The 22,564-nt window shown below is 39.1% G+C and overlaps 1 protein-coding gene and 1 long non-coding RNA gene across 2 annotated transcripts; one reads left to right on the top strand and one right to left on the bottom strand.

The window, feature by feature from the left end:
• Positions 1 to 1,146: 1,146 nt before the first annotated feature.
• LOC113122494 (semaphorin-7A) lies at positions 1,147 to 12,994 on the bottom strand. The gene is made up of 14 exons (XM_026293893.1): positions 12,777 to 12,994; positions 11,735 to 11,859; positions 11,563 to 11,619; positions 11,355 to 11,453; positions 11,052 to 11,154; positions 10,643 to 10,750; positions 10,335 to 10,477; positions 10,062 to 10,240; positions 8,355 to 8,463; positions 7,856 to 8,042; positions 6,653 to 6,768; positions 6,339 to 6,484; positions 3,439 to 3,497; positions 1,147 to 2,098 (listed from the first exon to the last, which is right to left on the bottom strand). Exons 1-14 carry the CDS (start codon positions 12,868 to 12,870, stop codon positions 1,743 to 1,745), a joined length of 1,881 nt encoding a protein of 626 aa, XP_026149678.1. The 5' UTR covers positions 12,871 to 12,994; the 3' UTR covers positions 1,147 to 1,742.
• An 843-nt stretch (positions 12,995 to 13,837) lies between these two features.
• Positions 13,838 to 14,887, top strand: LOC113122734 (uncharacterized). Its single transcript, XR_003294895.1, has 3 exons — positions 13,838 to 13,938; positions 14,415 to 14,534; positions 14,703 to 14,887. It is a non-coding gene; the product is annotated as an uncharacterized LOC113122734 (long non-coding RNA).
• The last annotated feature ends 7,677 nt before the right edge of the window (positions 14,888 to 22,564 follow it).

The raw sequence follows: 22,564 nt of genomic DNA, 5'->3' as shown, positions 1-22,564 counted from the left end.
TTAAACATCCAAAACATTTCTCAACAGACTGTCTGATTGCATGTACATCGCATTCAGCAAATGTCAATAAAAGAACAAGAACTTTTGTTTTCCCGTCAGCCCTTTGTACCAAGTGGTATAGGGGAAGAGGACAGCAGGTTGAAAATACAAGTGTACTTTTTTTTTTTTTTACACTGTATGAGGAAGTGGTGCAGATAGAACATGAAGTAAAGTGCGTGCTGCATCACAGTTGGCAGGTTTGAAGAAGTGGCCTGGTGAAATAATTACCGACAATTGCTTTTTTTTTTACGTTAAAACAAATAATGCAAATAGATCATTTATAATTTATTTTACAAAAATAAAAGCAGTATTTACTGTGAAATATTGCAGCAACATTACAAATAACACAATAGTTCACATTTATATAAACAACTGTATTCTGCAAAACAATAAATGACCTGCCTCCATTATTTGGGGTTGAAGGCAGGAATCTGAGATGAACAGCAATGAATATATCAATTAAAACGTAAGCTACCACTAACTAGGAGAAATGAGAAAATGCAGTTTAATTTGAAGGTAATTTTCATGTTTGCCTAATTCTGTTGTTGAATTGCATTTATCATTAAGGAAGTTCAAAAACACCATCCAGCCGTCCATAATGTCCTATCCATATCATGTAGCAGCATGGTGGCTTAGTTGTTAGCACTGTTGCTTCACAGCAAGAAGGCCCCAGGTTCACAACCCAACTCTGTGTGAAGTTTGCATGTTCTCCCTGTGCTTGTGTGGGTTTTCTCCAGGTACTCTGGTTTTCTCCCACAGTCCAAAAACATGTATGTCAGGTTGATTGGTAAATTGCCCATAGGAGTGAGTGTGAGTGTGTGAGGTTGTTTGTCTCTATGTCGCCCTGTGATGGACTGGTGACCTGTCCAGGGTGTACCCCTGCCTTTCACCCAAAGAGAGCTGGGATAGACTCTGGTTAGGAATAAGTGGGTATACATAATGGATGGATGGACAACATGTTTAACATGTGTGATTTGGGCTTTTACATTCGTATATATATTACATTTGCTGTGAACTTCAAATAAAATACAAACAAAACAGAGTGCTAAAAACTGCATATAAGCTAACTGAGACCTGCAAAGTTAGAAAGTTTTTTTTTTTTTGAGAGAGAGAGAGATGGTTATTTTTTGCATAAATGTAAACACGGAACACTGCAGACTACTACATGTCTGCTTTGTCTACTAAACATTCACACTTCACTTCTTAAAAATAGGCGTCTGAAAAAAAGGATTTCTCAACATTGTGCTTTCAACATCACAGCAGTATCATGCAACTTCTAACCTAACAGAGTCCATGGCTCAAGTTCTAACCAACAGCCAGCATGAGGTAGTAGATCAAGAACAAGGTCAGAAATTGCAGCTGGGAAAATATACCTGCTTGTAACACACTGTACGTAGCATCTCTGTTGCTTCTTCTGGCTTGATTTCTATGATACATTATACATAGATTATTTTGATAATGTACCATGTGCATTTAGTCAGTGTTTATTATTTTCTTCTCTTTTCGTCAACAGCTGCTGCATAGAAAAATGACATTATTGCTGATAGGTCCAAATGTTTTACCACATGTGAAGCAGAATAATTTTGGGTGACTTTTGACTTTCTCACAGCATTGTATAACATTTGCATATAGACATAATTCTAATATTTTCATAATTTTATCATTTGTCACCATCGTATTCATATCCTGTGAGTTACAAACAGCTAACAGGACACACTCTTAATAAGAACAGCCAACAGACAAACCCAGACCAGTGGACTTGGTAATTGGCCCACCGCCCTGCTTTCCAATTGTAGCTGGTATTGTGCCAGGACTCTTCTATAGCCCATTTCCTCTGACACACATTTATAAGTTCCCACCTGCTCGGGGCCCATGTTGTCTATCAGAAGGAGGCAGTTCTGTTCCTTTGAACTGCATGATGTGGAGCTTTTATCGTGATGCCAGGTGTACTGGGCATGATGAGACGATACTGGGCACTGGAGAAAATACTTGGACTGAGAGGGAAGTGTGATGCTGTCCATTTTCTTATCTACATGTGTGCCAGTGGAATATTTAAGTGCTGAGGAAAAACGCACACACACACACACACACACACAAAGGCTGCTTTAGTTTTGAGATGGACGTTAACTTTGTTTCATTTGTTTAACCTTTATTTGACCAGACCTGTTTTCTTATTTCAGCATAAGCACCAAATCATGTTAAGTCTTTTGGCTACAAGCTCGGATCCTTGTTCAAGATGCAATTGAGGTTCCAAGTCAAGCAGGATTAGGCACATAATGAGTTACTGGAAGCATTTCAAATGTGTTTTTCTAAAATGTGAAAACCAAATATCTAAGTATGATAACCCTGAAACTGAGCCTGTGGTACTGTCCTGATGACCAAAAGTGGGTGTGACAAGTTGGGAAACCGTGGAAAAAAACATGTTTTCAACACCAATATTAACTAAATGATAAGTCTGACATATCATGTGAAGCGTTTGGTAAGAAAGGATCGTGAGAGCTCAAGTCAACCTGAACAAAGACAAGCAATATTAAATATGCCTTATTAAAAAGATACGTGCAGTTGATGGAATGAGATTGACTACTCCGTTTAAGATAAAAATACACAAGAACACTGATTCCTGGGATTTGGAGTAAGCTGAAGGGAAACTACAGTAAGTGCTGTGGACTGGTAGGGTGGAACTTCACCACTGGGTGGGTTTAAAGATCTTAGTGTAGTTACAGACTCCAAAATTCAAATATAGTCTTTAATAGGAGGCCAGACCAAACCTCAAGATATGATATGATGAAAACACACTACTCCCAAAGATCATAGTGTCACCGCCTAAGTCTAGTTACTGAACTGTTGGGCACTGGAAAATTTCCATTTTACATGTAATTGATTAAACCTGTTTTATTTTGCACACACTGTTTGCCTATGATGATCACAACTACAGGCCCATCTGATCTGTTTTGATCATTGCTGAAAAACAGTGGTGGGTGAACTGTGTTAACAGAAGTTGGTGCATGCAGGACTTGGGTGAATAGGGGAACCGTTGTTCATTTTTCTAAAGATTGAAAACCTGAATACTCAGCTAAAAAAATGCTAGCCTAAGCAAACTAAACTTTTGGTGTAACTTCACTAATTGGAAATTAGTTTATCAAGAGAACAAATGGGGGGAAAGACTTAAGAAGTTCAACTTTCAGAATGAAACATATCATGCCTTTGACACGTTTGGCAACTACACTTCAGCTGAAATCAGTCCAATGAAATTAGCTTGTAGTTACTGTCTGTAATAAAGCATTAAATCATCGGTTTATCTGACCCCACTCTCAGTAGTCTATGTGAAAACAGCTATAATTCATTGGTCTTGCTATAGATTGAGCTTTATAAGTAGTAAACTCCTAAATGTCCTCGTACCTTTTCCGTGTTGAGAGCAGATGGAATGGTTCCCTCCCTCCACATCCTGAAGTGTACCACTGTCAAAAAGGAAAGGGTATCTCAGTTAGAAAAATCTGTGTGAGACAAAACAGCACTGTGAGTAAAGTAACTCATAGTCCACTATGATATGCAGAAGTACAGAGGTGTTACAGTAGACTCTCTCTGGTCCATGCATCTCACCACAGGTGGATGAGGAGGAGTTCTGAGGTAATCTGCTCTCAACTGTTTTAGCAGTAAGCCGAGATTTCAGGGTAAATGTTGAGGGACAGGCGCTTAGTACATTTTTTCCACATCTTCGCTAAACCAGTTTCAGTACTGTTTCCAAGCAAACGTTTTTATTGGTTGTTCTTAACCAACTGTAAATGTGATGGAAATGATATTGGGCCATGAATACTACCTGAGAGAGGGGTAGATAATGTGATTTGAGGGCAAAGCCAATACTTCTGCCCACCTTATATTGATCACTCTGTTCAGATGTTTGGTACAAACAATTGAATAGTGCATTGTTCATTAAGTCAGTCTCTTCCTGAAGTTCAGTTTGTACCATCTTAACCTTTTGATTGAGAAAGAAGCTTTGGCTCCCATCTGGGCATTGCAACATTTTAGCCTCCATGTTCAAGCTAGTGTGGCCCCATTGTGTAGAAATGAGGCTGAATATTTGCCAGTTTCATCAATTTAACATTTGTTCAGTCCACATTTAAAAACATGCTTTGTGATGTGCCCTGCTCATCCTATTTGATTCGTATTTTCTCTTGTGCTATTGAAGGGATGGATGGAGCCAACTAAGCTGATGTCTCTCACCTGGGCTGGCTGGGCTCCATTGATCGCATCTGTGTTTCCTTAACTTGTGTCTCTTCCTTGTGCCTTAGTCCCAACCACATCAGATGCAAGAAAAACAAGCAAGGACATAGGAGCCAGGACATTAAGTGTCCTTTTCGGTCCTTAATGTGAAACGTCCAATCACTAATTGATTTCTGATAAACGGGAGACTGTCAAGCTGTAACAGCTGTAACTTCCATGCAGGATGCATTTGTGTATCCTTGGTTAAATCTCTTCTAGTCAGCCAAATAAATCCTTCATCATGGCAGACCGTAACAACTTGCAGGTTGACTAAGTAACAGTAAAACAAAAGAACTGAGATTCACCGTCACAGTCTCAATCTACGCTTTTAGTCTGCAGGCCTTCACAAAACCTCGTGTCTATTTAAATCAGCCAACACAGACCTTTCTTCCCTTTCATCACCACATCCTGTGAGTATTGCAAACCAGCACCCAGTGTGGGGGGTTTTGCATGAGTTAGAGCTCCACTCCCCTATGTCAGGTTATTTATTCTTAGTCACAAATTTTTTCCCTCCTGGTGTAAATGAGCAAATTGTGAATCACACTTTGATAGTGTGTTTATGTTTCAACACCCTCAAGAGTTCCATAGATCACAACACAGACAGCATACATGCAGGGGTGCTTGTCTATGCCAAATGTAAAAACTGCAGTTGAACACGGTTGAGCTAGTTGGGGTGGTGATTTTGTGTCTGAACAAGGAGTGTCAAAGTTTACACCCACACACTTACACCATCGCCAGATATTGAGAAACTCTAGCAGATAAGGCCTCTTTTAGGAAAAAAACGTAACTCATCAAACTCTTCCATCCTGATATCAAAGCTGAACTATACTAAACATATAATAATATTGCCAGCACACCAGATCTCTACATTTTCTTAGTTGTAAACTGAGCTACCACATGAGAAGAAAACTCCTGTGTCATTATGTAGGAAAATTGTCTTTTCAATAAAAAAAAAACAAAACATTATAACAAAAACGTTTTCTTTACAGGAAATGTTCAACACAACTTTTTGACATTATGATCAACATTCAAAACCACAAGTGGTAATACGGGAAGAGAGATGAATATTTTTAGCTCCCGAAAGAGATTTAGTCTAGATTCTACAGAAGAGGTTTTTCAGCTTATATTTCAGCATTTAATGCACCAACACTAACTCATCTCCTTTCAAATTCACTTGGTCATTATGCTCAGTTGGTTTCAGTTTTACTTAGATCATAATACATTTGTTGTATATTTTGTATTATTTACTTAACTCCTTGCATTTAATTCAATATAAATAAAGGTGATCGACTTATATTATGTGATAGACAAATTCTATATGAATGATAAGTAAAAAATTCCTTTAAGTGTTTCATGATAATGCCAATTTTTCCTCACCATAAGGCTAAATATGCTTTCAGATCATTTGCTGTAATTAACCTATTTTTCAGTAGCAATTCTAACACATGATCAGCACAAGCTAGTGGCTGTTTCCCAGCCAAAACACATGACACAGATTTGCTTAACGTCACATCAGCTGATATTTAACTACACAAGTTATCATCACAGTCCTCATTCCAGCTCACTTTCATTTCATGCTTGTACTGTATTGTTCTTTGTGTGTTTTATTTACTAATGTAATAATGTTTATAGAGGTCAGGTCGACATATCGTCCACATTTCTAGGCTCTTTGGTTCTGTAAATAAAGTTATGTACCCATGAAAATATCCATAGAAAGTTTCTCATAGCACTCCTGCACTGTAGAAGGACTAAACTTCCTGCAAAGTGTTGACATATTTTCTTAACAAGATTTATATCGTCATCACAGTTGCTCCATTGTGGAAGTGAATTTCCTGAAGTAGCTGCAGGTTGCAGTAAATCAGATGTAGCAAGCTGCAGATTACACAGTAAGTCTGCTCATTATTTAACAAGTGACTTTTTATGGAGAACCGTGTACAGGGCTGCATGCTGCATGTAATCTTTGGATGTGAAAAGAAAAAAAGTGTGTTTAGATTTTGATTTCGATTAAAGTTTAGATACATCGAGCTCAGTGGTCTTACTCTGCCTCATTGGTGCAGTGGGTGTCTTTCCAGCCGCAGTACGGATCACTGGCTAACACACAGTCCTCACAGGTGTCTCCATACTGACTACAGTTTGCCACATCCAGCTGGACCAGTTCATGTTTGGTGCTCACATACAGCTTCTTCTACAATGATACAGAATACACAGATATTTTAGTTATACTGGACATTTCATTTAAAGACCTGCTACCATTTTCTTTCTTAGTTTCCCATAACCATTATTACACTTTCTCTCATGTCTTTGTGTGTAGGTGTGCAGGTGTGTAGGTGTGTGGAGGAGTTGTGTTACCCACAGAGGCAGGGTTGAGGGTAAGGCCGAGGATGTGGGCTTGGTGGTTGAAGGGTTGATATTCAGCGATGATCAAGGTCTGACCCTTTTTCTGCATCACTTTATGAATCCTTCCATTATCTGTTTAACGATACAATGCAGAGGAGTTGTGACTAAATGCTCAAACCTGCTTGAACACAGCACCAAAGAATTCTCATGTTTCATTAGCTCATATGATGAAAAATGCCTTTGTCTCCTTTCCAAAAAAATGGTGTGAAAAGCCAAGCTGGTATCAGTTTATTTACATGTAATTCTGCCTGTGCATGGCTAAAGTTTTTATTATCTGGAACTGAAATATAAATACTTGTGTGCCTATGGGTGTTTGTTTTAAACTATTTTTGAACTTCCTTGTCCACAAAATCTATTTAGACTTGACATGTCTTATCATTCCATATGTGCTCATCAGGTAATTTTAAACTTGCCAAGTCACGTGTCTTTTGTGAGTAAGACCATGGACAATGCACTGTTATTATATTTATCTTACAAGAACAGGATGATTCTAGTAGAAGTAAGCTTTTGTCATAACATAGCAGAGACATAAATGTTCAAAAAACGTGGGTGTCTAGATGAGTAATATACAAAGTGCTAAGATTCAGGACGTTCTTCTGCTTTAGTCTCTTAGTCGTCTTGGTTAAGTCCTAAATCTCTTTACCCTATTTTAAATATGAGTGGTAACCAAGACCGATGACCCATCATAGTCACAGGGTGACATAAAATAAAATAGCTAATTCCTGAAAAAATAATTCCACATGATGCATTTCCGTATTTGGGAAATAAAAACAAACCTAAAACCAAAAGTCATGTTTAGGGAGTCATGTGAAAACAAGAACAAAAACATTCACAAGAATATAAGGAAACATCTGACTGTGTGAGTGGTAAGTTTTCCAGTAAAAGGTTTAAAGCTAGGTGGTTTTGGGTTTGCACTGCATTTTAACTTTATATTCAAATTTAGGGTTAATTTTGCCTTCTGGTTTTGAGATCCAACAAGGACATTTTTTGGGTTGACACCACAGTGAACAACACCACTGGCCTGCATCAACCCTTAGTTATGTTACATTGTTTTTATGAGATGGGCAAATACTTTTCTCCCAGCTATTGATAGAACAGCACAATAGGGTGCATCATTCTTGGTATTGATTTAAGTGCTGAATTTCACTGTAGTACTCACTTAGAGACAGAAACAGAACTATGTAGTTACTGTTCCTCTTGGACTGCGAACTGTCAACGTAGATGTGAGTGTAGTTATGGTGAAGTGAAGTGGCGTTAGTCACCGGTTGGACCCATTGCTCCATCTCCAAAGTCTTCTCAATCTTTCTCAGGGTTTCTGAAGCGATCTTTTTGCTGTCTTCAACACACTGAAAGAAAAATGGCATGTTGGTAGGTTTTAAAAAGGCTGATTGGGCCCTAACACCTTTAGTTGCCATTACTACCAAGTACTTCCAAGTTTCCTGCTCTCACACAGCATATTTGTACTTTACAATAACAACAGTGGCAGATTTATCACTTAAGAATTTTTAAAACACTCAGACTACATTCAGAGTCATGTTTATTACTCAGGATTCATTGACATCCTGCACTTTGTAACATATGGACAATGTTTAACGTTAGAGTCCATCATAAAACCATGTTTTAGTTTTTTAGTTTATATTAGTTTAAATGACACATACCTTCCTGGGCCTGTCCTTGTCTGTGTCTGGGCCATAGTCTTTAAATGGTGTTTTAGTAAATATGTGGTCAATGTCTTTTATGGTGTAGACACACACAGCACTCATCCCCCTGCAGAGAGACAGATGTCAGGAGGTCAACACAGAAATAGGTGCAGCAACAAGAAACTGTTGAGAGGTCAGTAATGACTTTAATCATGCTAGTCAAACATACAGGCAGAACTAAGACTTATTCAGAAAGAGGAACCAAAGTAAACCTTTTTACCATTTCAACAAACAAGAGGAAACAAAAGTGTGCTTAGGTGACAGAAGTAAGATCGGTCATAATGTTCCTAGTATATATATATATATATATATATATATATATATATAGGGGCCTGGGAGTTTGAGGGTTATATATATATATATATATATATATATATATATTTATACCACCACCATCCAAGATGAAACGGCCAAGATCCATGAGTACATCAGGAAGATGGCCCCAAGCGATGGAATACTTAGTGAATATCTCAGGCAACAGAAGCCCGATGCAGAGGACGAGGAGCAAGAACCATCATGGCAGGACAAACCCCTGCACGGCATGTACCACCGACAGATACAAGAAGTGGCTGATATCGAAAAGTCCTACCGGTGGCTGGAAAAAGCTGGACTGAAAGACAGCACAGAGGCACTGATCGTAGCAGCACAAGAGCAGGCCCTGAGCACAAGATTGATAGAGGCCGGGATCTACCGCACCAGGCAGGACCCCAGGTGCAGGCTGTGCAAAGATGCCCCTGAGACAATCCAGCACATAACAGCAGGTTGTAAGATGCTAGCAGGCAGAGCGTACATGGAACGCCATAACCAAGTGGCCGGCATAGTGTACAGGAACATCTGTGCCGAGTATGGGGTGGAGGTCCCAAGGTCAAAATGGGACACGCCTCCAAAGGTGAGGGAGAATGACCGAGCTAAGATCCTGTGGGACTTCCAGATACAGACCGACAAACAGGTGATGGCTAACCAACCGGACATAGTAGTGGTGGACAAACAGCAGAAGAAAGCCGTAGTGGTAGATGTAGCAGTCCCAAGTGACAGCAACATCAGAAAGAAGGAACATGAGAAGCTGGAGAAATACCAAGGGCTTAAAGAAGAGCTAGAAAAGATGTGGAAGGTGAAGGCAACAGTGGTCCCCGTGGTAATCGGCACCCTCGGGGCTGTGACCCCCAAACTGGGAGAGTGGCTCCAACAGATCCCAGGAACAACATCAGAGATCTCAGTCCAGAAGAGCGCAGTGCTAGGAACAGCTAAGATACTGCGAAGAAACCTCAAACTCCCAGGCCTCTGGTAGAGGACCCGAGATTGAGGAAGACACACCACCCATAGGGGTGAGACGGGAATTTTTTTTATTTTTTATTTTATATTTATAAAAATATTGGAATTTTCTTCCCTTTAAATGAAGACAAAGCAACACAGCAGCCCAGTCATTGTGGATTTCACCTTAGAGTACTACGCTGGGACAGACTAGTGTCTGAGTCAAATGGAGAAAAACAACTTCTGGTTTGGAAAAGTATTGACTCAGCTTAATCATTTTCACCAAACTTCATGTAACAGTGAAACACAGATCATCTCATTCCAGTACGATTCAAACTCATTAGCAGTGTTTTCACCTAAGTTAAACTTTGCTATATTCTTTCAATCATTGCTTAAATGACGATGGAGTCCTACCATTCATTTCTGAAGAGCGCATAAATTTTGGTATCCTGCCACTGCTCTGCATACACAGTGGCCACATCGACCAGTTCAGAGAAATGCTGCCTCCTGCCATGGTCTCCACAGAAGAGCCTGGCGTACATCTGGGATGTCCAGGTAAACTGCAGGTTGTTCTTGGGACCACCAATATCTGCCTAGAAGCAACACACAGCCAATGATCTATTTCTTCAAAACACACGTCTAAAGTCATTAAGTTATTTAATCCTATAGTAAATAATCAGGCCTCACCATGCAAACCTGGGTCACATAAGGGAGCCACATGTCACTGTGGAAGCCTGTATCTTTGTTTTTCTCTTTGTAGAAAGCATAAACTTTGTCCTGGAGAGGATCGTCTCTACGTCTGCTGAGCATCAAACCCACATAGTACTGCTCTATAGACAGAAATACAAAGTCACTGTGTGTGCAGAGTCGTAGATAGATAGATAGATAGATAGATAGATAGATAGAAACTATTTATTTATTTATATTTTGTCTTAGAACCTAATGAAGATTTCATAACATAATTCATCCAAAGAAATGAATCAGCATGCATGTACCTTTATAATGAATAGTTGGTCGAACTCTGTCTTTTCCAAACTTGTGGATGCCAACATATTCTTTAGATCCAGAGTAGGTGGTGTAGAAGCTGGCAGTGTCTCCCGATCCTGGAAAAATAACTGTCATGTTAGTCTGACCTCATACTGATAAACAAACCTGGTCATTGTGTGAGAAACATATTGTGTGTTATTGGTAAGAAACACCAGTGCAAGCTCATTGCAAGCAACGGCAGCGAGATGAAAGAAGAAACCATTTGGAAGTGATAGGGTGAGTAAAACAGGTATGTAGAAACTTATAAGTACACAGATGTTCAGCAAACATCTTTTCTAGATGGAAGATAAATAAATTCTCCAAGTCAGAAAAAGTTTAAAAGCCATCATGAAAAACAGCAGATTAAAAAAAACTCACCCACAAAAACTGAAGGTTCACGTTCATTTAATAAAAAGCTTTGAACGCTGTCTTGTATGTTCTTCTCTATAGGGCTGCACGTGGGGGTCTGCTCTGTCAGGTTCTACAAAAAATACAATTTGTTTTTAAATGTCCCCACTATTGTCCGTCACTGGTAGCACAAATATGATTGTCCATTTACCTTTCCTGAAACAGCACTAGTTGTTTCAGATTAACAGAAGCAGTAGCTCAGTTACCATAAGCAGAAATGAGCACCACCAACATTGTCATTATCACATCCAGTACACATGTGCAGTGTCCTACCATTACACAGCACAGCGTCTCTCTGTCATTGGTTTTACACACGAACATCTTGTTGGTTGTTTCCTCTTTGTGGACCACAGTGATATTATAGCTGCACTCCTAAACACAAGAGGAGGATTTTTATTTTGTATTTCAGATGTTGTTGGTCATAATCAGATCCAGCTCAAACACTCTGCTCCGTTTGCTTTAGTCATTTTCCAATGCTCACTTTTTGTGAAGTGTCATTACATTCTGTGTTCCACAACACCTTCCCTTCTCCATGAATCTGAGATGAGAAATGACATGATCATTTTTGCTCCCTATTAGCATAAAATCAGGCTTTCTTAAATTTCAATGCAGTAATTCTAAGTAGTTCAGTTTCCTGTAGAGTTGGTCACTACCTCAGGAACCTTTTGAAAGTTGTATGAATTCAGGCTTGTTCGTCCAGCAGCCATGACAGTGTCTGGTTCTTCGTCCAGTAGAATCCGAACATTGTGTCCAGGCAAAGGTTGCTTTTTAATCGTATCTGCAATCAAAAATATATATGTTGGATGATTGACACGGCCTGGGCATGTGCACTGGGTGTCCTCAGAGGATGAACCCTATCTAAACTGGTCATCCTCTGACTTTTATTCAAGTTTGACCAACAAGTGAATTTAACTTCAGCATGCTAATGTTATCTGCAGCTCAAAGCACTGGCCTTCACAATAAAACCTCTCAGGTGTTCTAGGTTGGCAGGTAAATGATCATTTGAATTACAAATGTCTTATTTGACTGGTCTCTAACCCTTATCAACACACAGGCTGAGCTATGTACACAATACGCACAGCTCATCAGCTCCGATTTGAACTTCAGAGAACATAGTCTGAAGCTGAAGCCACATTTTAAACTATGACTATGACTACTTTATCATTGGCAGCAGTTTATGCAAAATATGGACCATTATCAAAGGCAACACACTGGCAGGACACAGCAGAAAAAGCACAGTCATAACTGATAATATTTAAAACTGAAGCGTGGTTTTCTTAGAAATTCACTATCACTAATAGAAACGGCTCAACATTTCACTCTCATGTTTCCAGAGATTAATACTACTCAGGACCACAGCGTTGATGCCCTCTGTCACATTTCACTATAGCTTTTTTTGGGGACCAGGTGGAACTGGAGCAAATAGCAACAGGAACTGAGTTTTACAGTATCATTTATCACCTCTTGTTTATTTGTAACGTTATTTTTTCAGTTCATAGACCAACTTTAATTTAACGGAACAATAAACGTAAATATAATAAATAAACATAAAGTCAACAATGAAAAAAACAAAATCGTCGCACTCTGCTTAGTTAGTTCTGTCATCATGTCACGCATATGGACAATAACACCTCAATAATTTCCTTCATTAACTGAGTAAAGTTAAAAATGTCGCGGGGTAAAAATTTGTTTTACCTTTTTCTGTGAATATCATCCGAGGAAAACACGTTGAGTTGGTCCTGGTCACACAGTGGAGGGATGAAATCAATAAATAAAGGAAAAGGACCATGTTGGCTTCGATAGTTTGATCGATCCAGCTGTTTACTAGATTTTATGTCCACAAGTCGATACGGGTTTTACAAAGTAGAACTGAGCGTGTCCACATCGTGCTGATCAACCGTGACACGCACATTTCCTTTGCTCACGCTCAGCCAATGAGGAAAGAGGAAATACTCTCTTGGCAAATGACCGCGTTATTTTGACATATATAACTCATTTATTAATTAACACACAACAGAAATGTTGCATCTTTAGATGACTGAGTGGTAAAATAATCTAGACCAGTCTGCATTTCCTGGGGGAAATATGTGAGATGCTGTTGGTTCACAGACCTGGTTAGGGTTGAACATGTCATAAGCATCAATAAATCATCAGTTTCAAGTCAAACCTTTCTTACTGTATATGTTATGCCCTAGCCTAGGGGTTCCCGGTGCATAACACGATTGTGGAGTTTTTCTCCAAACCTCTTCCACTCTCAACAAATACGGAAAAATACTAAGTACAATTAACAAGAAATTTTATTCTGTTGAAACATAGAATACGATACAGAATGGTCAAAACAAACACAAACGCTAATTTAGCCCTATTCCAAATAAAAACGCCTCGTGAGCCCTACGATACTATACGAATACTGGAAAACAAACACAAACGCTAAATATAGCCCTATGGTCTCAAACAAACAAAAGATCAAGTAACAAAAACGCTAAACAGCCCTATAATAGCTAATCCAAAGAAACAACACAAAATCACAGGTCGTCAGCCTGGAAACTCCTAAAACAAAACAGGAGAAAACAAAACACAAAACGTAGCCTAAATGTCTAAATTCATAATCAAAAACAACGAAAATATTATCAACACAAAATCTTCAAACAAAACAACTGAACAACAGTCAGTGGTCTCCTTATAGTCCTTCCGGTGTCTCGACGAAACACACTATCTGCCGAGGCATGCTACTTTGCGAGTCTGCGCATGCGCGCAGTAGAGTGACTCGGAGTAGATGTCTGGTTCGGCTTTTCCATGCCTATAAATCCATGCTACCTTGCTGTGGAAACTCATTTTGCAAAGATTTTGGCTGGTGGTAAGTATTATTTAAACTTTCTTATTCCTCATTTTGACCTGTAAACATGTAAATATTTGTATGTACATTTTCAGCAATAAGGAATTAGCTGATATTAGCGTGCAGCGAGTGTTATCTTTAAACAAGCGTCTCTCGTTATAAATGCGTATGTTGCTGCACCTTTTAAGACCATGTTTAATTTAAAAGTTAAACACATCATTAAAAATTGTGTGCTCTTCATTCTTTACCCAATACAGCTATTTGTTCCTTACTTTTTCTTGATTAAGCCGATCATATTTTTTACTATTAAATGAGGAGAAACAAACTTAACAACTCCTCAGTATATTTAAGCTATTTCCTCTGTAGGTTTTTTTCTTATCGTCATCTCAGCTATTTAAGCAATTTGCCTTGTAAATACTTGTTATAACGAGATATGTATCATGTAATAACAATAAACACACTGGTGTGTCATAAAGTTATCCCGTCTCTCTGCATAGCTATGGAGAACAGGTGGGACGAATTGTACGAGTTCATCTCTCTGGGAACATACCCATCTGGGTATAACAAGTCCCAAAGATTAAATCTTAGGAGGTACGCCTCCAAATTCACAGTAAAGGGTGAGTACCTGAAATACATTCAAATGTAACTAGTGTCTCAGCAAGATAGCACAAACATTTGTGTTTTGTATGATCAATTTACTCACAAATGTGTGTGCGTATTACCATAGAATTTAGATCATTGTGGAGTCTTTTGTACTTCATGCCTTTTTATTGATTTTGTTTCAGGTGCAGTGTGATTCCTGTAATGGTTGGGCACATTTTGAATGTGCCCAATATCACAAAGACAGTGGTGCTTTATTGGACTTGGTAAATTTATCTCTAGTATCAGGCTACGTACCACAGGCCTTTAAGACTGCAGTAATCAAACCTTTACTCAAAAAGCCTAGTCTTGATCCAGGTGTCTTGGCTAATTATAGACCAATATCCAACCTGCCATTTATTTCTAAAATCCTAGAAAAAGCTGTTGCTAAGCAGCTATCAGACCACTTACACAGGAATGAACTATTTGAAGATTTCCAATCAGGATTTAGAGCACATCATAGTACAGAAACAGCACTGTTGAAAGTTACCAACGATCTTCTCTTAGCCTCAGATAATGGACTTGTTTCGATACTTGTCCTCCTAGACCTTAGTGCAGCATTCGACACCATTGACCACAACATCTTATTACAGAGACTGGAGCATGTGATTGGTATCAGAGGAACAGCGTTAAAGTGGTTCCAATCCTATTTATCGGACAGATTCCAGTTTGTTCATGTCCATGATGAACCTTCCACACGAACAAAAGTTAGTTATGGAGTTCCACAAGGTTCTGTGCTAGGACCGATTCTGTTCACCCTGTACATGCTTCCTTTAGGATATATCATTAGGAAGCACTCTATTAATTACCACTGCTATGCGGATGACACTCAGTTATATCTATCTATTAAACCTGTTAACACAAACCAGTTAACCAGACTTCAAGCCTGTCTAACTGACATAAAGGCTTGGATGACCAGTAACTTTTTACTTTTAAACTCGGAGAAAACAGAAGTCATTATATTTGGGCCTAAAAATCTCAGAAATAACTTTTCTAAAATTATAGCTACTCTAGATGGCATAGCCCTGGCCTCCAGCACTACTGTAAAAAACCTTGGAGTTATTTTTGACCAGGACATGTCCTTTAACTCACACATAAAACAAATTTCTAGAACTGCATTCTTTCACCTGCGCAACATTTCCAAAATTAGGAACATCCTGTCTCAAAATGATGCAGAAAAACTAGTCCATGCGTTTGTTTCCTCAAGGCTAGATTACTGTAACTCATTACTATCTGGATGTCCTAATATCTTAATAAAAAGCCTCCAATTAATCCAGAATGCCGCAGCCAGAGTCCTGACAGGAACTAGCAAGAGAGATCATATTTCTCCTATATTGGCTTCTCTTCATTGGCTCCCTGTAAAATATAGAATAGAATTTAAAATCCTTCTTCTCACATACAAATCCCTTCATAATCAAGCTCCTTCATACCTTAAAGACCTCATAGTACCATATTATCCCAATAGACCACTTCGCTCTCAGAGTGCAGGCCTACTTGTGGTTCCCAGAGTTCTCAAAAGCAGAATGGGAGGCAGAGCCTTTAGCTATCAAGCTCCTCTCCTGTGGAACCAGCTCTCAGCCTGGGTTCAGGAGGCAGACACTCTCTGTACTTTTAAGGCTAGACTTAAAACCTTCCTCTTTGACAAAGCATATAGTTAGGGCTGGCTTCAGGCAACCCTGAACCATCCCTTAGTTAGTTATGCTGCTATAGGCCTAGACTGCCCGAGGACCATCGGTGCACTGAGCTCCCCTACCCTACCCCCCCCCCCCCCCCCCCTTCTCTCCCACCTCATGTATATTCCACCATTGAATGTTACTAACCTTGTGCTCTCTCTCTCCCCTAGTTTGTGCTCTCTCCCTCCCTCTCTCTCTCTCTCTCTCTCTGTACCTTCTGCAGGTGTCCCTGGTCCTGGAGCTGTTTATCGCTGATGTGCAGTTACTGGCCCCACCAACTTGCAGTGTCTATTTGTTGTTTATTTTTGCTGTTCTTTTCTCTCTGCTCTATCCACTCACCCCAACCGGTCGAGGCAGATGGCCGCCCAAACTGAGCCCGGTTCTGCTGGAGGTTTTTTTCTTCCGTTAAAGGGAGTTTTTTCCTCTCCACTGTCGCCAAGTGCTTGCTCATAAGGGAATTGTTGGGTTTTTAGTTTTAGTTTTTGTAAAGTGCCTTGAGATGATTTGTATTGTGATTTGGCGCTATACAAATAAAATTGAATTGAATTGAATTGAATTGAATTGGTGCACCATATCTTTGTAAAAAATGTAAAAAATAAATGTATATAAAAATAAATGTATATAAAAATAAATGTGTATATATATATATATATATATATATATATATATATATATATATATAAATGTACAGTTGTGCCAGATTCAGACTGTCTTCAAAATTGTTGTCTTTTGTGTCCAAAGCTGTTCTGCTATTGATTGACGTATTTCCTATGAATAATTTTCAAAGACTATTACACAGGTTTTATTAAGTAGTGAATATTTAAAACATGCTCCCAAAATTCTTACAGTTCAGATGGAGTGAGTGTTAGTTAAATACGAAGTGAAATTTGTACTAGGAGCTTAATTCGGTAGGGTAAATGGACTGTGAAAATTATGCTGCCTGTGGTGAAATGTAAGATTTTACCACAAGTAGCATGATTCGTTAGGGTAAATGGACTGTCAAATCATGCTACCTGTGGTAAAAGCTTATATTTTACCACAGGTAGCATGATTCGTTAGGGGAAATGGACTGTCAAATCATGCTGCCTGTGGTAAAATATAAGCTTTTACCACAAGTAGCATGATTCGTCAGGGTAAATGGACTGTCAAATCATGCTACCCCTGCCCATTTAGTTAATAATACAGGGGTAGCATTTTTCGATAGGGTAGCGCGACTCGACAGAGTCCGCTAACGATTCGCGCTGCGGTAGCATTTTTCGAGAAAGCAGCAAGACCCGACAGAACAGTTTGTTTTCATTTAGCTCTTATCTTACTTACTGCTCTGTCATTTCCCATTTGCAGTTAGACTTAATTACTAGTTGTGACTATTCTGGTTGGTTCGTTCTGTCATCATGTCATGTATATGGTGTCTATCCAAACCAGCAAGTCTGTAGTGTCAATAGAAATACTTCTACTTATTAACAGTAGTCTCATATTAATCATTTACGTTTAGACACACACACACATAAAAAAAAAAAAATCATTTAGCAGGTGCAATATGACAAATTAGACCAAAATAGGTGACCTACTAAACCAAAAAATGTTTAAAAAAATGGCATATGAATTCACTGCTTATGTGCACCTGCATCAGTTAGAAACAGCTACTGTCCCCGGAGTTTCTGAAGTTCACTTAATTTATTATTTTGGGGCAAAAATTTGTAAAATGTATTTTATGCATTCTAAGATTATTATTATAATTACTACTATTGTTTGCTGTCATTATAAAGAAAAATAGTAAGTCTATGTAGCCTTTAGGTTTAAACTCCCCCTTGGATATAGTCAGGACAACAGATGTTTACAGCTGGTGTGTGTGTGTGTGTGTGTGTGTGTGTGTGTCTTCAGCCAACAGCTAGTACCTGACTGCAGCTCTGAATGGAAGCTGGCCAGATATAGAGTACTGTAAATGCTGCAGCAGCACGCAAGCTGACAGCTCTCTGCAGTTAATGGTGGCTGAGCTGGGTCGACCAACATTCATGACACTCAACCAAACACTGCACTATGGAAAATAGCAAAAGAAATATATAATGCATGCTATTAGCATCACTTGCATTGTAAGGATTTCATCAGCGACAACAGCCAACAGCCAGTGGATGCTGGCTCCAGGTGGGAAACGCTCCTCAGTGCACGTGAGTTAACTGTTGTGTCTCTTTTTCTGCAGATCTGCTGCTCTTGAAAATGATTTATCTTCTTTCCTGTGTCATTCAAGCGATATTTTACTTATTTAACACTGAACAGGTTTGGGAATGGCATTAGGATCTCACTGATGAAAAGGGACCTCAAGTTGCATCTCTCCAACATCCACTGTTTACAACTAGTGACGCCATTCATTCTTTCATTGAAAGGGATCCAGGGAAAGATTAATGTTAGTCTGTGTCTGACATGTTTTATTAACAGTCCTCTAAGAACATTACATTTACAGCTTTTAGCTGATTTTAGCCCAAAGTTCTCCATTAGCATGAGCTTCAATTCAAAGCCAATAAAATTAAAGTTGTTATTTTTATAAACATCAGTTTTTAAACTATTTTATACTAACATTTATCTGTAATAGATGATGCCTCATCAAGCTGAAGAGGAGAACCTCAACCACCCTGCATGGCAACTTGTTGTCTCTTTCTGCTGTAAGGGAATGATTGAAGGCATCATCCTGCTGCTCCTCCTCTGGCTCCTTGTTCAGGTTCTCTTCATCAAGAATTTGGAAGGTATTGAAACTTACGTGCAAGTGTTGGTGTGTGTCTGTGTGTAGGGTTAAATGGAGGCAGATGATTTGCTGTGGCGACCCCTGAAGGCAGCAGCCAGAAGGAAAAGAAGAAGAAGACTACAATGTACAACATAATCTAAAAAAACATTTGAAAACCTAGAAGTATGGTTGCCCAGTTTTCTGATTACTAATAAAGCTCACAGAGTAGATTTAGTTTTATTGTAATGATACAATCCCTGGCTACAATTACTCATCTCAAATCATACTCATTTCATCATGGATAATCATATTGGTTAATATTTCAGACCCATACCACATTCATCAAAGCTACATTTCATTTTGAGGCATTTACAATGTGTCTTCTCTCTAAACCTGACTGCCTGAAACAGTGTTTGAGATCAGTGGAAAGCAGCTCATTGTTGTGTCAGATTACAGAAAAATGTGCTTTTGGCAAGATTACCTAACCTCCATTCACATGTCAACAGTATCTGTAGTGAGTGAAAGAGATAAACTTCTGGGGTTTTAAAAAGACTGAGATATGTGGTACCTGAAATCTGAATGCTGCTTCTTCAAGTTTAATTTTCACTCTGAGAACAGTTAAGTAGACCTGTCCCAGATAATATTACAGGTTGGAATGGTTCATAACGGAGCAGCAGACTGGTCATTTATTCTGGACCTAAACCAAAGTTTTATAAGCGAACAGAAGTGTTTTCCACTTTACTATACATTGGAATTTTGAACAGAACATTTTCAAGGAGCAGGTGGTGGCAGCAGGTTTACATACAGAGAAGAAGGACAGGGAAACTGGAACAGGTGTGAAAGTGATACGGTCTGGTGGCTGATTCTGCAGGGGCATCTGGTGTTTGGATGGAGAACAGCAGGTCAGGAAAGTTCAGTGAGAATGCAAGTACCTGAGAGTCAGCATGTGGCTAACAGGGACAGAGGGGTACAGTGGGCAATATTAACAGGAATCATGACAGGTAGCTGTCATTTATCTGCATTCAGGTGAGTGGATATTTGGCCCACCCACACTGTACAAGCCGAAAAGGTGACCCCAGGTGGCTTCTGTTAAGAGCCCTGTTGGCCTGAATGCAGCCATATTTATAAAACAGATCAGGTTCATGGATTGGCACTGTTTGCTGACAAGACTGCTGACTGGAGACTGTAAGAGTGTATTGTGGTTTGTTTTCTTAAAGTCATGCTGCAACAAGCTGAAAAAACCACAGAGACATGGCAAACATGTTCACAAACCTCCAGCATTAGAATTCATTGGCTGTTGGTCTGGCCACATGACAAATGCAAGTCTAATTTTGTTCTCCTTCTCACCCTGTTTTTGTTTGCTGCTTTTGGTTTGGCTCACTGCTCCACTATTGTATGTCCACACTGTATTTTTGTCTAGAGTTTGTAGAGGTTTGTTGTTTTGTTTTCCAGCAAACATTTCTTACTGAGGGTGGAAACAAGGTTAATGAAAATTGAGTTGTGGGCCAGAAAATCAAAACAACGATCCAATATAGACGTGAAGGTGATCTATAGCTGTGGGGGACTCCAGAGGTAGGTGATAATGTTATGAGGGTCCATAACTAGCACTGACCCCTTCAATCTTTTCTCTGGTGCACTTCACAAAATCAATCTGAAAATGCCATTTTATATTCAGACATGTCACTTTTATTTAGACAAGTTACAACCCCAACCTGTGCACAGACAGCCTAAAGGCAAGTGAGAGAAACACCACAGGAGGTTAAATTGGTAGATATCATGTAACTTAACTTTAAGAAAATCCTCTGTTGTGTTTCCTAAGAGATAAAAAGAAGGGAAACACATGGTGCACACAGAAAAAAAAAGAAAGTCAAACTAGAAATAGAAATAGAGATTGTTCTGCTTCTGCATCTCAAACATCTGTTGGGTGTAGAGTTACAGCACTTATAATAATGCTTGTTTCTGATTAGCTGGGAGGTGTCATGTTGAAATTCTACTTAATGACATCTTAAAATATAATTGTAGTAAACCTGTTTTACTTCATATAACCCTGAGTTAAACATTATAGATTTCATATTCTATATATTAAGATGTTGGTGTATACTCAAAACAACAAACATAGAGATATTCCAATATAAAAACATATGATTTTCTTATACTGGTATGCTCTTATAGTGGGGCACCTTGACATTGTATCTAGCTGAAGTATCAATCCCCATACAATCACTATCAATACCCGTCAACAAACCTAAAAATGCTGGCTGCTCTAAAGCTCAGAGCCATTCTTACTTTCATCAGGAATGGAGTAATGCTAGTCTGGCACATAAGACACTAAAACCATACTTGCAAAGAGAAAAAAAAAAAGTGTGATATCCTTCTTAACAATTTAGAAGAAGTGGCATAAATGCATCAGCCTTCTATAGGGTTGCAGAGTTTGTCTTTATGTTCAACTTCTGCCCTCTAGTGGTCCTAAATGTGCTTGAGTGACTGCTTCTACATTTTATTTGGAGGTCTTGGCATCAAACTACAGAACCATAATCACATTTAACTTCATTTAGAACCGTGTGTAGAGTAGTTAGTGCACTGTGATCCTGTCAGGGCGAAGCACCACAGTTTGCAGTCAGTGAACACACTTGTATTCTTTCTTTTTTAAAGCCACACATGCATTGAATCACAACATCAGTGGACACACTAACACACTGAAGCTGACTGGGATCATTTTCATGTCTTAGTTTGGCAAAATATTTCACAATAAACATCCTCAGTGTGTGATAATGTGACACATGCTGTAAGAGAGAGACAGTAGTGTGATGGTAACTTGCTGCAGGCATTCTTCTATTTCTTTATCCAATCATTCTGTCTATGCAGCACCAACCATCATGCATGAAGTATTTCCTCCACGTTCCTTCACCTGTCTCGAGACTCTGCTTTCTGCCAAACCCATTTGAATTGCCTCTGCATGCAGACTATTTGTTTCTCTCAGACCCCTATTTACACACTGATTCTCCCTCAGGGTCTCCCTTCTTAGTTTTGTCTGCCTGGACTGAAAGTATATGGAGTGTAGTCCAATAGCTTGGCCTTTAAATGTCATTTCATCTGAAATTGTGAAAATAGTCAGTTACAGCCCATTTTTTTGACAGAGAACTTTATTTGTATTTTGTGCTGAAGAGTGATTACTTAGGGTATGTACAAAAGTTTTTGGAGTAGGGTGTGGGTTTAATTTCTTGTGTGGAGTGTACATGTTCTCCCCATGCCTGCAATTTTCTCTGGGTACTCCAGCTTCCTCTTTCAGTGTAAAGCCATGCAGTTAGGTTAGGTTTGAGGGAATTTATGTCACAATCCCTGTTTGTTTCCTGTCTGGGGTCTTTTATTTTGAACATATTTTCTGTCCCGATTGTGTCCTGATTTCTATCTGTTTTACCTATTCCCTATAATCTGCCTGATTGTTTTCACCTGTCTTGTTAGTGTCCTAGTCCTTATTTAAGCCTCAGTTTCTCCTGTTACTGTCTTGTCACTGGGTCTTGTTGTCTGTTCTTACCCAGTATCTTGTATTTATTGTTCACTTGGCTCTTTACTGAGTCTTGTGAACTTTCCATGTGGATTATTCTGATTAACCCTGGTT

This window comes from Mastacembelus armatus, chromosome 3 (genome assembly GCF_900324485.2).
Source record: "Mastacembelus armatus chromosome 3, fMasArm1.2, whole genome shotgun sequence".
NCBI classification, from domain to species: Eukaryota; Metazoa; Chordata; class Actinopteri; order Synbranchiformes; family Mastacembelidae; genus Mastacembelus; species Mastacembelus armatus.
The sequence above is the reverse complement of the archived record's forward strand: the minus strand, read 5'-3'. Positions and strand labels throughout refer to the sequence as shown.

Coding starts and splice junctions, on each gene's coding strand:
- LOC113122494 (XM_026293893.1), bottom strand. CDS start 12,870: ATGGTCCTTTTCCTTTATTTATTGATTTCATCCCTCCACTGTGTGACC. Junction 11,454..11,562: donor GTAATGACACTTCACAAAAA/GTGAGCATTGGA, acceptor TCTTGTGTTTAG/GAGTGCAGCTATAATATCAC. Junction 10,478..10,642: donor ACCAACTATTCATTATAAAG/GTACATGCATGC, acceptor TTCTGTCTATAG/AGCAGTACTATGTGGGTTTG.